The following is a 17500-nucleotide window of genomic DNA, read 5'->3' on the forward strand; positions in this document are numbered from 1 at the left end:
GATGCTCCGCTATTCATACCTCCAGTTGCAGTGTTGCCAGATTGGGTGGGTTCGGGCTGGCTTTTTGGGTGGATTCTAGACAGTGGTTGGGCTGGATATTGTCAATCCCATCTGGCAACCATGTCCGGTTGACGTCTAGCGGTCTCGTGGGTTAACCGACAACTAAGCACCTTGGACAGCGCAGGAAACACACGGCACGTAGGCCGACACAGCAGCGAGAGGAGCCGCGAGAATAGACTGTGGCCGAGTTTTTTTGGCTGCTTGAGATCCAACCCTCCTTAGGTCAGGGGCGTGTCCAGGGGGGGGCCAGGGGTGGCCCGTGCCACCCCTGAAATCTGATTGGCCACCCTAGGTGCCACCCTGATTGATTGGCTATCTGCCTAGTCACTCAGAGCAGAGGCCACTTCGCACCACGAGACAAACTTTTCGAACAGAACACCTTTTTGATCAGCGGTGAGGTTTGATTGATTGATTGAAAACTTTATTAGAATGTTTGCAGAAGTAGGTACATGAAAGTACATATGGCAGGTGTGCTGGTCTTGGCGCTCCTGAAGAAATGTGAGTACCATTAATGGTTAGACTTTTGCATAGCTACATATAGGCTACGGTGTTGTGCTAGTGGTTAAAACGTTTTAGCTGTAACATTATATTTTGTAGTAGGCTACTCTGGTCTCTCATCATCCGATCTCAGCTTGCTAGTAAACCTGTCGTCGAAATGCTAGCTAATGCTAACGTTAGGCTATAGGCTAGGTAACGTCAGCTATATACATTTGAATGCTTGAGTATGTTTTGTTTGTGTATTGTGCAAGTTATAAAGTGACATGTGTTATGTGATGGTTAATGTTACAGTATGAAAAGAAATCAGAGCATTCAGGGTTTCTTCCAAAGAAAAAACCCCAAAAGGACAGAGCAGCAGGACAGAGAAGCCAGAGCTAATGTTAGTCAGTCAGAGGATGAGCCAGCTGGAGGATGTAGACCCAGTTAGCCCACAGCAAGAGCCTCCAGCTTCTGCTGTACACATGGGTATGTATGTAACATTCTGATAGCTCCAGATGTATTTTTAGTAAGCACTTATTTGATAACCGTGATAATGTAACATTGTGATTAATTGCTATACATTTAAACTAAAGCCGAATCTTGTCGATTAAGCCTGTAGGGGTATTCATATATTGTATTCATTTGAGTTTGGTAGCTAACATCGGCCTACTTACAAAAAAGGCTGATTTTGTCATTATGACCATTTCTGTGATTTTGTAGAGTCAAACAAGGATACTGATGATGAAGGCTGCACATCAGCTTCACCTGCACATCAGGGTATGTTGTACAGTATACAATACATACAATATAAGCCATCTACTTCTCTGCTTTCAGGTTGTTATGAATACAACTATTACTACTATTACTATTACTACTACTATTAAATTGATACAACTATTACAATTCCTGCATTGCTTTTTTCAATTACCTGTTTACTTCAGTAGATGTGGCTTTGAATTTCTCGTAATCTGATTTCATTATTTGCCAAAACCAAGTTTACAATGGCAGCTTCCTGTACCCCGGTGAACATTTGGCATTTTTTCCCCCACAGTAGAGTAAATTGTACAGGAAACTTGAAACTTTACAGTTAAGAGAAGCAATTAGAAAAAATTGTAAGAAAAAGAAAGGAGAGGCAGCTAGTTTTTTATGTTAATGTAACATATGTTTAAGAATTATTGTTTTTCCTTGTACCTGTACAGTGTACAGTGTTTTTTGTTTTGTTTTGTGTTACAATTGGAGTGCCTGCATGTTATAGTGTACAAAATATGCTGGTTTGTTTAAAGAATAAAAAACATCTGAGTTTAATATTACATTTGTATGGAGCCACTCTGTTGTGTTGTGATTGGTAGCACTGGGACTTTTAAACAGGGATTGTTATTTTAGGGTGTGTTCTCACTAGAACATTTGCTTCACTTGGAATCAGAGTTTAGGATGAAATTCGCTTTGCTCTGCGTTGTTTGGAGCTGTGAGAACGCACATTCGAAGTCACTCCCGGAGCAAACAACCAACACATGCTCCGGCGCTTGAAAAGGGTGGTTTCGCTCCGGTTAGAAACGACGCATCGAGGCTGTCCATAGGAAAACAACAGTGCATGCGTGTTGATCTGGATAAGAGCGGGACGAACGGGCAGTTTTCTATTTTCCTGACCAATCAACTACCACATCTGTTGCTTCAATTGCCTATGTTACTTTGTTTACATAAAGGGCTGTGAGAACGCAAATCAGAAATAATTTATGCAACAATGTTGCAAACTTATCCGCTTGCTCTGGGTCATGATTCAGATTTTCATGTAAGAACATGACCTTAGTAGCCCAATTAAAGTATACAATGGGGAGTGGAGACAGAAATGGTAATAAAAAGCACAAAATGGTGTGTACAAATTCACCAGAATGCAGGGAATTAAGTGTTAAATTCTCAAAATTGTGCCACCCATGCATAACAAGGTGCCCCACCTGGGCCACCCCAGTGAAAAAGGTCTGGACACGCCACTGCCTTAGGTTGAACGGCTGCTATGAAGCTCTGGAAGGCGGCAACACGGCCGAGGCGCTCATCGACTTCACCGGGGGGGGTGTCGGAGCCCCTCAGTCTGGACCGGGAGGCGCTGACTCGTCACGCTGACCAGAGGAGGGCGCTGTTCCAGACCCTGGCCAAGGCCCACGGCCGGAGCGCCCTGATCACCTGCTCCATACGGGTCAGTACTGGACCACCTGCTCCATACGGGTCAGTACCCTCATCACCTGCTCCATACGGGTCAGTACTGGATCACCTGCTCCATACGGGTCAGTACTGGCCCACCTGCTTCATACGGGTCAGTACTGGACCACCTGCTCCATACGGGTCAGAACCCTGATCACCTGCTCCATACGGGTCAGTACTGGACCACCTGCTTCATACGGGTCAGTACTCTGATCACCTGCTCCATACGGGTCAGTACTGGATCACCTGCTTCATACGGGTCAGTACTGGACCACCTGCTTCATACGGGTCAGTACTGGATCACCTGCTTCATACAGGTCAGTACTGGACCATCTGCTTCATACGGGTCAGTACTGGACCATCTGCTTCATACGGGTCAGTACTGGATCACTGGATCAACTTTTATTTGTATAGCGCTTTTCCTGCAAACGTTGCAGCTCAAAGTGCTCCAATCATCAGATAATCATACATTTAATTATGATTATATGATGATTGGAGCACTTTGAGCTGCAACGTTTGCAGGAAAAGCGGTATACAAATAGTTTAGTAATTTAAAGGCAATATTAAAAAGATGGGTTTTTAGTCTTGACTTGAACATAAGAGGTTGCATCCCTAATGTAAACTGGCAGAGAATGCAGCCTCACCAAACCTCTTCTTTTGTACATGTGGTACACAGAGAAAACCAGCGTCAGAAGACCTGAGAGCTCTATTGGGCAGATATGCTAGCAGAAGGTCTTTCAGATGGTGCTGTGCCAGTGAGAGCTTTATAAACAAGCAGAAGGATCTTGAAATCGAGTTGTAGTGTATGTAGTTGCACTCTACAGAGCATGATGGCCCTTGAGGTGCCCTTGGCACTCTTGCCCAATACGGTATGATAGAGAGTGTGTGTTAGTACTGGTAGTGAGTCTGAGGGGACAGGTGGTTGTGTGGAGCGTTAACCATGACCTTCACACAGTGTGACAGGAATGACACTGGGCTACGGTGGGCTTCTATTGTCTCTGACTTCTCTCCCCCTCTCTCTCTCTCTTTCTCTCTCTCTCTCTGTCTCCTCTATTTCTCTCTCTCTCTCTCTCTCTGTGTGTCTCTCTCTCTCTCTCTCTTTCACTCTCTCTCTGTCTACTCTCTTTCTCTCTGTCTCTCTCTGTCTCCTCTCTTTCTCTCTGTCACTCTCTCTCTCTGTCTCTCTTTCTCTCTCTCTGTCTCTCTGTCTCTCTCACTCTCTCTCTCTGTCTCCTCTCTTTCTCTCTGTCACTCTCTCTCTGTCTCTCTCTCTCTTTCTCTCTCTCTCTCTGTCTCTCTCTGTCACTCTCTCTCTCTCTCTGTCTCTCTTTCTCTCTCTCTCTCTGTCTCTCTCTGTCACTCTCTCTCTCTCTCTCTCTGTCTCTCTTTCTCTCTCTCTCTCTCTCTGTCACCCTCTCTCTCTCTCTTTCTCTCTCTCTCTCTCTCTCTCTCTCTGTCTCTCTCTCTCTCTCTTTCTCTTTCTCTCTCTGTCTCTCTCTCTCTCTCTCTCTCTCTCTCTCTCTTTACACTCTAGGCAGCTGAAATGAGTAGCCTATGGCTAATTAAACCTTCTAAGTCCCATCGCTGTGTGGGCATGATTCGCGCGGCTGCATGAGAACATTTCGCACTGTTATTTTGGAGACCTCCCCTCTCCCCCTCTTCAGACTGGGCCTGGCTGAGCTGAAGGCCTCTGTGTCGCCTGCTTTGAAGGCGGTGTTGCGTACCTGCAGCAGTGTAGGCCTACGGTCCTCTCTGTTCCTCCAGGGTTTAGTCAGGTCCTCTCTGTTCCTCCAGGGTTTAGTCAGGTCCTCTCTGTTCCTCCAGGGTTTAGTCAGGTCCTCTCTGTTCCTCCAGGGTTTAGTCAGGACCTCTCTGTTCCTCCAGGGTTTAGTCAGGTCCTCTCTGTTCCTCCAGGGTTTAGTCAGGTCCTCTCTGTTCCTCCAGGGTTTAGTCAGGACCTCTCTGTTCCTCCAGGGTTTAGTCAGGTCCTCTCTGTTCCTCCAGGGTTTAGTCAGGATATCCACGACAGCACTTTTCCAGCACATCAGGCCGTTTCTGGGAAATGAGACCATCTAAAAATGAAACTTAAAAAACACTTTCTCTTTTGTCTTTATCTTTATTGAACATAAAGATATGTCAATATGTCTTTATTTATTTAAGATAACGACAAAAGAGAAAGTGTTTTATATACAGTATATACAGAGTAGGCCACATCTTTGGTAACAGAGAATCACAGCTCCGTTTTATTGTGAACCACGATACGCCCTAGTGTTACACTCCTGTCCTAGTGTTACACTCCTCCTGCCCTAGTGTTACACTCCTGTCCTAGTGTTACACTCCTCCTGTCCTAGTGTTACACTCCTGTCCTAGTGTTACACTCCTGTCCTAGTGTTACACTCCTGTCCTAGTGTTACACTCCTGTCCTAGTGTTACACCCCTGCCCTAGTGTTACACTCCTGCTGTCCTAGTGTTACACTCCTGCTGTCCTAGTGTTACACTCCTGCCCTAGTGTTACGCTCCTCCTGCCCTAGTGTTACACTCCTGCCCTAGTGTTACACTCCTGTCCTAGTGTTACACTCCTGCTGCCCTAGTGTTACACTCCTGTCCTAGTGTTACACTCCTGTCCTAGTGTTACACTCCTGTCCTAGTGTTACACTCCTGTCCTAGTGTTACACTCCTGCCCTAGTGTTACACTCCTGCTGCCCTAGTGTTACACTCCTGTCCTAGTGTTACACTCCTGTCCTAGTGTTACACTCCTGTCCTAGTGTTACACTCCTGTCCTAGTGTTACACTCCTCCTGCCCTAGTGTTACACTCCTGCCCTAGTGTTACACTCCTGCCCTAGTGTTACGCTCCTGTCCTAGTGTTACACTCCTGTCCTAGTGTTACACTCCTGTCCTAGTGTTACACTCCTGCCCTAGTGTTACACTCCTGCCCTAGTGTTACACTCCTGCCCTAGTGTTACACTCCTGCCCTAGTGTTACACTCCTGCCCTAGTGTTACACTCCTGTCCTAGTGTTACACTCCTGTCCTAGTGTTACACTCCTGCCCTAGTGTTACACTCCTGTCCTAGTGTTACACTCCTGCCCTAGTGTTACACTCCTGCCCTAGTGTTACACTCCTGCCCTAGTGTTACACCCCTGCCCTAGTGTTACACTCCTGTCCTAGTGTTACACTCCTGTCCTAGTGTTACACTCCTGTCCTAGTGTTACACTCCTGCCCTAGTGTTACACCCCTGCCCTAGTGTTACACTCCTGCCCTAGTGTTACACTCCTGTCCTAGTGTTACACCCCTGCCCTAGTGTTACACTCCTGTCCTAGTGTTACACTCCTGCCCTAGTGTTACACCCCTGCCCTAGTGTTACACTCCTGCCCTAGTGTTACACTCCTGTCCTAGTGTTACACTCCTGCCCTAGTGTTACACTCCTGCCCTAGTGTTACACTCCTGCTGCCATAGTGTTACACTCCTCCTGTCCTAGTGTTACACTCCTGCCCTAGTGTTACACTCCTGCTGCCCTAGTGTTACACTCCTGCCCTAGTGTTACACTCCTCCTGCCCTTGTGTTACACTCCTGCCCTAGTGTTACACTCCTCCTGCCCTAGTGTTACACTCCTGTCCTAGTGTTACACTCCTGCTGCCCTAGTGTTACACTCCTGCCCTAGTGTTACACTCCTGTCCTAGTGTTACACTCCTGCCCTAGTGTTACACTCCTGTCCTAGTGTTACACTCCTGCCCTAGTGTTACACTCCTGCCCTAGTGTTACACTCCTGCCCTAGTGTTACACTCCTGTCCTAGTGTTACACTCCTGCTGCCCTAGTGTTACACTCCTGCCCTAGTGTTACACTCCTGCCCTAGTGTTACACCCCTGCCCTAGTGTTACACTCCTGTCCTAGTGTTACACTCCTCCTGCCCTAGTGTTACACTCCTGCTCTAGTGTTACACTCCTGCCCTAGTGTTACACTCCTCCTGCCCTAGTGTTACACTCCTGCCCTAGTGTTACACTCCTGTCCTAGTGTTACACTCCTGTCCTAGTGTTACACTCCTGTCCTAGTGTTACACTCCTGCCCTAGTGTTACACTCCTGTCCTAGTGTTACACTCCTGCCCTAGTGTTACACTCCTGCCCTAGTGTTACACCCCTGCCCTAGTGTTACACTCCTGCCCTAGTGTTACACTCCTGCCCTAGTGTTACACTCCTGTCCTAGTGTTACACTCCTGCCCTAGTGTTACACTCCTGCTGCCCTAGTGTTACACTCCTCCTGCCCTAGTGTTACACTCCTCCTGCCCTTGTGTTACACTCCTGTCCTAGTGTTACACTCCTGTCCTAGTGTTACACTCCTGTCCTAGTGTTACACTCCTCCTGCCCTTGTGTTACACTCCTGTCCTAGTGTTACACTCCTGTCCTAGTGTTACACTCCTGTCCTAGTGTTACACTCCTGCCCTAGTGTTACACCCCTGCTGCCCTAGTGTTACACTCCTGTCCTAGTGTTACACTCCTGCTGCCCTAGTGTTACACTCCTCCTGTCCTAGTGTTACACTCCTGCCCTAGTGTTACACTCCTGCTGTCCTAGTGTTACACTCCTGTCCTAGTGTTACACTCCTGCTGCCCTAGTGTTACACTCCTGCCCTAGTGTTACACTCCTGCCCTAGTGTTACACTCCTGTCCTAGTGTTACACTCCTGCTCTAGTGTTACACTCCTGCCCTAGTGTTACACTCCTGTCCTAGTGTTACACTCCTGTCCTAGTGTTACACTCCTGCCCTAGTGTTACACTCCTGCTGCCCTAGTGTTACACTCCTGCCCTAGTGTTACACTCCTGTCCTAGTGTTACACTCCTGTCCTAGTGTTACACCCCTGCTGCCCTAGTGTTACACTCCTGCCCTAGTGTTACACTCCTGTCCTAGTGTTACACTCCTGCCCTAGTGTTACACTCCTGTCCTAGTGTTACACTCCTGCCCTAGTGTTACACTCCTGTCCTAGTGTTACACTCCTGCCCTAGTGTTACTCTCCTGGCCTAGTGTTACACTCCTGTCCTAGTGTTACACTCCTCCTGCCCTAGTGTTACACTCCTGTCCTAGTGTTACACTCCTGCCCTAGTGTTACACTCCTGCCCTAGTGTTACACTCCTGTCCTAGTGTTACACTCCTCCTGCCCTAGTGTTACACTCCTGTCCTAGTGTTACACTCCTGCCCTAGTGTTACACTCCTGCCCTAGTGTTACACTCCTCCTGTCCTAGTGTTACACTCCTGTCCTAGTGTTACACTCCTGCTGCCCTAGTGTTACACTCCTGCCCTAGTGTTACACTCCTCCTGCCCTTGTGTTACACTCCTGCCCTAGTGTTACACTCCTGCCCTAGTGTTACACTCCTCCTGTCCTAGTGTTACACTCCTGCCCTAGTGTTACACTCCTGTCCTAGTGTTACACTCCTGTCCTAGTGTTACACTCCTCCTGCCCTAGTGTTACACTCCTGCCCTAGTGTTACACTCCTGCCCTAGTGTTACACTCCTGCTGCCCTAGTGTTACACTCCTGTCCTAGTGTTACACTCCTGCTGCCCTAGTGTTACACTCCTCCTGCCCTAGTGTTACACTCCTGCCCTAGTGTTACACTCCTGTCCTAGTGTTACACTCCTGCTGGTCAGGTCATGGAAGGGCTGTATTGGAGCTTTGCTTTCCCAATTGAAACTGACATTTAGTTCTGAATGATACTGCCAAGGTTACCTAGTAACCTACTCTTTTCGAAATGTCGTAATGAAACATTTGTCGTTGGGAAACATTTTGAGATTAAAATGTGTATTTGATTAAAAAAAAAAAAAAAAAAAAAGGCGTTTCTTATTCCTTGACTGTTCTTTCCAACACATCACGAGAGAGGTTTCGATCCGTTTTACCTTGGGCTGCGTTCGTAAACTTGCTCTGTAACATCTGATCAGCACTCATGGAATGCCTCTTGTCCAATCAAATTACTTTGTCCCTTCATGGCGTTAAACACAGTGTGCGCCCCGGCGCTCTCAGAGCGACGTTCTGAGCGCACCGTAGATGCTTGGCCAGGTGTGGTAGTGTGTCTGCAGGCAGGTTAGTTATAGTTGCGTGATTGAGGGAAACAGTGAAACACCTTTCTGATCAACCAGGTAAGAAAACATCACAGTCTATCAAGACCTATAATACTATACTCATTCTGTGAGGGAAACCTGAATAATGCGCAAATATGTTTTGGTAAAAAAAGAATATCTACTGTATTATTGCTCCCATGATGTTAACACTTACAGGTTAAACCGAAATAGCGAACTACCGTATTTAATAAGAAACCTTAAAAGGTTTAAAAGCGCTTTTAGTTGCATTTCATGTACGAAAGGCGCTATATAAATAACGTTTTAATTACTTACTTAGTACTAGGCTAATAGGCCAACTGTGAACATTTGACCAAGTCTGTGTAATATTGAATATGTAGCCTCATAGTATTTGTGTTGAGATGATTGGATACAAGAACATCATTAAACATGACAACGGGCTAATTCACAGTCCATCAAGTCTTTTATTAGTTAACTGCATTTCAGTATAAAACTACAGCATGCAAACTTCCAACCAGACAGTCTCTATCAGATGTATAGATCTATACACAATGAAACATGTGTTTATTATCAGTATGCTGAGCCAATGATGTGTGCTTGGCTGCCCGTCTGGTCATCCTGTATTTAACTCCATGTAAGAATGGATCACTTCATTACTGTACTCAAATGAAATGGTCCTGTGTCACTGGGTCAGTTTAACACGTCGATAAAGAGTCTGGCATCCGAGGAATGTAGTACACGTTTCCGTAGATTATAATTCTAATGTGATTAAGAATTGTGTCATGTTTGTCATTTGAATATACATGTATGATCTGTTTCATTTTTGTAAAGAATGCAGGCCTCCTCCGCCTAAAATGAAGGTTTCATAAAATAAAATAAAAAAGTACTTATGAAGTGCCAGATCATGAAAGCCCGATTCAAATTGTTTACTGTTTGACCTTCTTATCTAAAGTCAATCCTATTGTACCTCTGCCTCACAGTAGTCTAATTAATCAAAGCAAAGGCGACATGTTGACTGTAATAGGTGGAGTTTTCATTGACATGAGTAATACTTTGAGTAATACCTTTTCTCAAAAGTTGGCAGACTGGCTTACCAGAGAATGCAGTCGGACAGCGGTGTCTGTAACAATGTGACAAGCCTTCTGCTTGGGGTGTAGATGGATTTACACCAACAGGTTTCTCCTGCACTGTGAATCACATCCACCTTTCTACTGTCACTCATATTAGCTGACTGATGAACCGTAAATATTAATGCTATTACCGGTAATTGGTGACTGGTTGAGTTAATGTAAGTGTTAGTAAGTGTTTAGTGTTTAGTAAGTGTTAGTGAATGTGAATCACATCCACCTTTTTACTGTCTGAACAATATATATTAATGTTATTACCAGTAATTGGTGACTGGTTGAGTTAATGTAAGTGTTTAGTAAGTGTTAGTAAGTGTTTTGTGACCAGGTATACTTCTAGGAGCATGCATTACAGAAGCCTTTGGGCTCCATTTAACCCTCTGTAGAAAGGGTTCAAGCTGAAGCATTCCAGCCTTCCCTGTCACCATGGCTACCATGTCACTTTTACTTGCAAAATATGCAGTTATATGCAGTATACATACCTGCGCCATGAACACTTCTGAATATTGGAGCTTTTTTAAAACATGTTTTTCAATAATGAACATTTTGCTGGATCAATGGAGGATTTTGACAATAATCAGGATCATTCATGGTTGTTTTTGACATCTTTATGCAGCTACACTCCTCACAAACTGAACTGGCTATTCTATAGTGTCTACTGATTAAAATGATATACAACATGACTTCTCAGATGATGTTAGTGTCGAGAAATATGACAAGAAATCTGCCCTGTGCATTTCACTCTATGGGAAATACCCCATAGGAATGATCTCCCATATATACATATGATTGTAATTCATTCTGTCATAGGGAGTGGCATCAGCCTCATAGCAATGCTAGGCCGTCAAGACAACCAGGGAACTGTGGACAAATGTGTGAAGGTCCCATATCCAATGTCATATTATAGGTCCCTCTCTATCCCATATCCAATGTCATATTATAGGTCCCTCTCTATCCCAGTATGGTTTTTATATAGCTCATCATTAAAACACGACTAAAATTGGATTTATATCGATCCACTAGGCAAAAATCATTCCTATGGGAATTCCCTTGAGTGAAATGCACAGGGTAGATTTACTGTCATTTCTTAACACTGACATAATGAGTTGCATATCATGTTAATCAGTAGATACTGGAGAACAGGAATATATATATGTGTGTGTGTGTGTGTGTGTGTGTGTGTGTGTGTGTGTCTGTGTGTGTGTGTGTGTGTGTGTGTGTGTGTGTGTGTGTGTGTGTGTGTGTGTGTGTGTGTGTGTGTGTGTGTGTGTGTGTGTGTGATAGATACAGCTGAGGCCTTTGATCAAGAGAAGCTCACTAACCCCTGATACCCAGAGTCACTCAGGCTCTCCTGTTAGCATATAGTACACTGGATAGTAGTGTGTAGATTGTGAGGGTGTGTATAGTAGTGTGTAGGTTGTGAGATTGTATTTCCTCATTGTTTACATGTAAAATATTGAACCTAGGGATGAAATAACAGCAAATAATGTTGTGAATGTTAAGAACAGAGAATCATGTCAGCTGTATATTCAGTTTGTATCTGTTTATCAATATAACATTGACTAGCTACAGTATGTCCCTGATAACCAAGGCTACCCTCGAACCCTGACAACTCCACAGTACCCTGATATCTTTGTCACGGCTCTCTGTCTCCCTCTACAGGTCTGTCTCTGTCATTTCCCTCAGGATGGCGGACAGAAGAGAATTTCTCCAACGCATTCAGAACCCTAAACCAACTCTGCCAGCGCTAGGTGTGATATGTCCCCATAAGCACAACCTGAGCAAAGTTCATTACAGTGTTGGGGTGTTCAGTACCATCAGGTCACATATGGCAAACTAACACAGTAAAGAGTTCTGATCTTAATGTAGAGTAATGTAGAGTTCAGGTAAAAAAACAACAACAACAACAAACTAAATACATTCTGAATTTAGATGGATGGATTCATTAGAATAGTCGTGTATGTACATGTAAAGATGACCTGTATCCTCTCTCCTCTCAGTGTTCTGCAAATTACTTACGTGTGCCCTACCCATCGCTAAGATCGCCATAGGTAAGACGCCGAGTAAAAACTGTCACGCCCTCTACCTCGAGGTAGCAGGCAGTGCCTCTCTCTCTCTCTCTCTCTCCCTCTCCTTCTCCCTCTCTCTCCCTTATTGGCAGGAGTGGAGTCAGGTGTGCAGGTGTTGCGGCTGTTCTCAATTACCACATCGTTAGCCCTGTATAAGGACCCGGTCCAGCCTTCACTACACGGCCAGATCGTAGCTTCAGCTTACCTTATGATACGCTTCAAGCTCCCCTACCTAATTGCTACCCTACCTGTACCTGCCTCCTACTTACCCCTGTTTTGCCTTTACCCCTAGTACCCCTACCGGACTCCTGCTACCTGCCTGCCTGCCCTACCTGCCCTCCTGCCTGCCTGCCCTACCTGCCCTCCTGCCTGCCTGCCTGCCTGCCCTCCTACCAGCCTGCCCTACCGGCCTGACCCCTGCCTGCCTGCCGACTACTCCTCCTGCCTAACCCCCTGCCTGCCTGCCGACTACCCCTCCTGCCTAACCCCCTGCCTGCCGACTACTCCTCCTGCCTAACCCCCTGCCTGCCTGCCGACTACCCCTCCTGCCTAACCCCCTGCCTGCCGACTACCCCTCCTGCCTAACCCCCTGCCTGCCTGCCGACTACTCCTCCTGCCTAACCCCCTGCCTGCCTGCCGACTACTCCTCCTGCCTAACCCCCTGCCTGCCTGCCGACTACTCCTCCTGCCTAACCCCCTGCCTGCCTGCCGACTACTCTTCCTGCCTAACCCCCTGCCTGCCTGCCTAACCCCTCCTGCCTAACCCCCTGCCTGCCTGCCGACTACCCCTCCTGCCTAACCCCCTGCCTGCCTGCCGACTACTCTTCCTGCCTAACCCCCTGCCTGCCTGCCGACTACTCTTCCTGCCTAACCCCCTGCCTGCCTGCCGACTACCCCTCCTGCCTAACCCCCTGCCTGCCTGCTGACAACCCTTCCTGCCTAACCCCCTGCCTGCCTGCCGACTACTCCTCCTGCCTGACCCCCCGCTTGCCCTATGACCATTCTCTGCCTACTCCTTAAAATAAATATATTTTATTTTACTTTAATCTGTCTCTGGTCTGTGTCTGCACTTGGGTTCCCTATCTGACCGTAACAAAAAACATCTCTGTAATCGACCCTGTGGGAATTTATTTTCATCGTAATTACGAAAGATACAAATCTTAAAATTGTAATCACTACATTGACACGTGCACTTACCAGCCCCGTAACCTGTAAACTATACTTAAGAGAAGTTCAAAATGACATGGCAAAGATTCTTAAGCATTGCAAATATGTTTTTAAATAAGTATGTTAAATGAGTAATACCCTCTTCCACCCTCTCCTGTTTTGAACCTTTCTCTCCCCATTGTGCTGTATGTGTACTGTAGGTGTGGTGTATATGAACGACTGCCCTCGACAGGAGTACATCCCCATCTACCTGGTGGTGATGGGGGTGTTTGGTCTGGCCCTGTCCCTGCTGTCCTGTCTGCCCTGCGCCCAGGAGCCGGAGGAAGGGACCGAACAACACAACCCTCTCAGCAGACTATGTACCGTCTGGAACGCCCTCGCCTCCCTGTTCCTCTTCTGCTGGTTCATCAGCGGTGAGAGTCTGAGAGAGAGAGAGAGAGAGGGGGGGGGGGGGGAGAGAGAGAGAGAGAGAGAAAGAGGGATAAAGAGAGAGAGAGAGAGGGGGGGGGGGAGAGAGAGAGAGAGAGAGGGAGAGAGAGAGAAAGAGAGGGAGAGAGAGAGAGAAAGAGAGGGAGAGAGAGAGAAAGAGAGGGAGAGAGAGAGAGAGAGGGAGAGAGAAAAAGTGAGCGACAGAGAGAGAGAGAAAAAGAAAGCGCGAGAGAGAGAGAAAGAGAGCGCGAGAGAGAGAGAGACACCATTACATTGGTTAATTTCATATCCTAAAAGTCTGTCATTCTTTGAAAGTAGCGACTTCATGTTTATCCCCCCATGTCTCCTAACTCCTCCCCATGTCTCCTAACTCCTCCCCATGTCTCCTAACTCCCCCCCATGTCTCCTAACTCCCCCTCATGTCTCCTAACTCCTCCCCATGTCTCCTAACTCCCCCCCATGTCTCCTAACTCCCCCCCCATGTCTCCTAACTCCTCCCCATGTCTCCTAACTCCTCCCCATGTCTCCTAACTCCCCCCCATGTCTCCTAACTCCCCCCTATGTCTCCTAACTCCCCCCCATGTCTCCTGCCTGCTGACAACCCTTCCTGCCTAACCCCCTGCCTGCCTCTCCCCATGTCTCCTAACTCCTCCCCATGTCTCCTAACTCCCCCCCATGTCTCCTAACTCCCCCCCATGTCTCCTAACTCCCCCCCATGTCTCCTAACTCCCCCCCATGTCTCCTAACTCCCCCCATGTCTCCTAACTCCCCCCCATGTCTCCTAACTCCCCCCCCATGTCTCCTAACTCCCCCCCATGTCTCCTAACTCCCCCCCATGTCTCCTAACTCCCCCCTATGTCTCCTAACTCCCCCCAATGTCTCCTAACTCCTCCCCATGTCTCCTAACTCCTACCCATGTCTCCTAACTCCTCCCCATGTCTCCTAACTCCTCCCCATGTCTCCTAACTCCCCCCCATGTCTCCTAACTCCCCCCATGTCTCCTAACTCCTCCCCATGTCTCCTAACTCCCCCCCATGTCTCCTAACTCCCCCCCCATGTCTCCTAACTCCCCCCCATGTCTCCTAACTCCCCCCCATGTCTCCTAACTCCCCCCCATGTCTCCTAACTCCCCCCCATGTCTCCTAACTCCCCCCCCATGTCTCCTAACTCCCCCCCATGTCTCCTAACTCCTCCCCATGTCTCCTAACTCCCCCCCATGTCTCCTAACTCCCCCCCATGTCTCCTAACTCCCCCCCATGTCTCCTAACTCCCCCCCATGTCTCCTAACTCCTCCCCATGTCTCCTAACTCCCCCCCATGTCTCCTAACTCCTCCCCATGTCTCCTAACTCCCCCCCATGTCTCCTAACTCCCCCCCATGTCTCCTAACTCCCCCCCATGTCTCCTAACTCCCCCCTATGTCTCCTAACTCCCCCCCATGTCTCCTAACTCCCCCCCCATGTCTCCTAACTCCCCCCCATGTCTCCTAACTCCTCCCCATGTCTCCTAACTCTCCCCCATGTCTCCTAACTCCCCCCCATGTCTCCTAACTCCCCCCCATGTCTCCTAACTCCCCCCCATGTCTCCTAACTCCCCCCCATGTCTCCTAACTCCCCCCCATGTCTCCTAACTCCTCCCCATGTCTCCTAACTCCCCCCCATGTCTCCTAACTCCTCCCCATGTCTCCTAACTCCCCCCCATGTCTCCTAACTCCCCCCTATGTCTCCTAACTCCCCCCCATGTCTCCTAACTCCCCCCCATGTCTCCTAACTCCTCCCCATGTCTCCTAACTCCCCCCCATGTCTCCTAACTCCCCCCCCATGTCTCCTAACTCCCCCCCATGTCTCCTAACTCCCCCCCATGTCTCCTAACTCCCCCCCATGTCTCCTAACTCCCCCCCATGTCTCCTAACTCCTCCCCATGTCTCCTAACTCCCCCCCATGTCTCCTAACTCCCCCCTATGTCTCCTAACTCCCCCCAATGTCTCCTAACTCCTCCCCATGTCTCCTAACTCCTACCCATGTCTCCTAACTCCTCCCCATGTCTCCTAACTCCTCCCCATGTCTCCTAACTCCCCCCCATGTCTCCTAACTCCCCCCATGTCTCCTAACTCCTCCCCATGTCTCCTAACTCCCCCCCATGTCTCCTAACTCCCCCCCCATGTCTCCTAACTCCCCCCCATGTCTCCTAACTCCCCCCCATGTCTCCTAACTCCCCCCCATGTCTCCTAACTCCCCCCCATGTCTCCTAACTCCCCCCCATGTCTCCTAACTCCCCCCCCATGTCTCCTAACTCCCCCCCATGTCTCCTAACTCCCCCCCCATGTCTCCTAACTCCCCCCCATGTCTCCTAACTCCCCCCCATGTCTCCTAACTCCCCCCTATGTCTCCTAACTCCCCCCAATGTCTCCTAACTCCTCCCCATGTCTCCTAACTCCTACCCATGTCTCCTAACTCCTCCCCATGTCTCCTAACTCCTCCCCATGTCTCCTAACTCCCCCCCATGTCTCCTAACTCCCCCCATGTCTCCTAACTCCTCCCCATGTCTCCTAACTCCCCCCCATGTCTCCTAACTCCCCCCCCATGTCTCCTAACTCCCCCCCATGTCTCCTAACTCCCCCCCATGTCTCCTAACTCCCCCCCATGTCTCCTAACTCCCCCCCATGTCTCCTAACTCCCCCCCATGTCTCCTAACTCCCCCCCCATGTCTCCTAACTCCCCCCCATGTCTCCTAACTCACCCCCATGTCTCCTAACTCCCCCCTATGTCTCCTAACTCCCCCCCATGTCTCCTAACTCCTCCTCATGTCTCCTAACTCCCCCCCATGTCTCCTAACTCCCCCCCATGTCTCCTAACTCCCCCCCATGTCTACTAACTCCCCCCCATGTCTCCTAACTCCCCCCCATGTCTCCTAACTCCCCCCCATGTCTCCTAACTCCCCCCCATGTCTCCTAACTCCCCCCTATGTCTCCTAACTCCTCCCCATGTCTCCTAACTCCCCCCCATGTCTCCTAACTCCCCCCCATGTCTCCTAACTCCCCCCCATGTCTCCTAACTCCCCCCCATGTCTCCTAACTCCTCCCCATGTCTCCTAACTCCCCCCCATGTCTCCTAACTCCCCCCCATGTCTCCTAACTCCCCCCCATGTCTCCTAACTCCCCCCCATGTCTCCTAACTCCCCCCATGTCTCCTAACTCCCCCCCATGTCTCCTAACTCCCCCCCATGTCTCCTAACTCTCCCCCCATGTCTCCTAACTCCCCCCCATGTCTCCTAACTCCCCCCCATGTCTCCTAACTCCTCCCCATGTCTCCTAACTCCCCCCCATGTCTCCTAACTCCTCCCCATGTCTCCTAACTCCCCCCCATGTCTCCTAACTCCCCCCCATGTCTCCTAACTCCCCCCCATGTCTCCTAACTCTCCCCCCATGTCTCCTAACTCCCCCCCATGTCTCCTAACTCCCCCCCATGTCTCCTAACTCCCCCCCATGTCTCCTAACTCCCCCCCATGTCTCCTAACTCCCCCCCATGTCTCCTAACTCCCCCCCATGTCTCCTAACTCCCCCCCATGTCTCCTAACTCCCCCCCATGTCTCCTAACTCCTCCCCATGTCTCCTAACTCCTCCCCATGTCTCCTAACTCCCCCCCATGTCTCCTAACTCCCCCCCATGTCTCCTAACTCCTCCCCATGTCTCCTAACTCCCCCCCATGTCTCCTAACTCCCCCCCATGTCTCCTAACTCCTCCCCATGTCTCCTAACTCCCCCCTATGTCTCCTAACTCCCCCCCATGTCTCCTAACTCCCCCTCATGTCTCCTAACTCCCCCCCCCATGTCTCCTAACTCCCCCCCCATATCTCCTAACTCCCCCCCATGTCTCCTAACTCCCCCCCATGTCTCCCCTGCAGGTAACGTGTGGATCTACT

The 17500-nt window shown here is 48.9% G+C and overlaps 1 protein-coding gene across 1 annotated transcript in view; it reads left to right on the forward strand.

Moving 5' to 3' along the window:
- Positions 1-8700: 8700 nt before the first annotated feature.
- Positions 8701-17500, forward strand: part of LOC308169516 (transmembrane protein 272-like) — a gene marked incomplete at both ends in the record, with an annotated part of 8994 nt that continues 194 nt past the window's right edge. Inside the window, 4 exons of the mRNA XM_080544197.1 lie at positions 8701-8773; positions 11918-11968; positions 13354-13566; positions 17483-17500. The exon at positions 17483-17500 is cut by the window's right edge and continues 194 nt beyond it. Coding sequence (XP_080400323.1) covers positions 8701-8773; positions 11918-11968; positions 13354-13566; positions 17483-17500 — 355 coding nt within the window. The remainder of the gene's footprint in view (positions 8774-11917; positions 11969-13353; positions 13567-17482) is intronic.

This window comes from Nansenia antarctica, assembly GCF_963989245.1.
Source record: "Nansenia antarctica genome assembly, chromosome: 13".
Lineage (NCBI taxonomy): Eukaryota > Metazoa > Chordata > Actinopteri > Argentiniformes > Microstomatidae > Nansenia > Nansenia antarctica.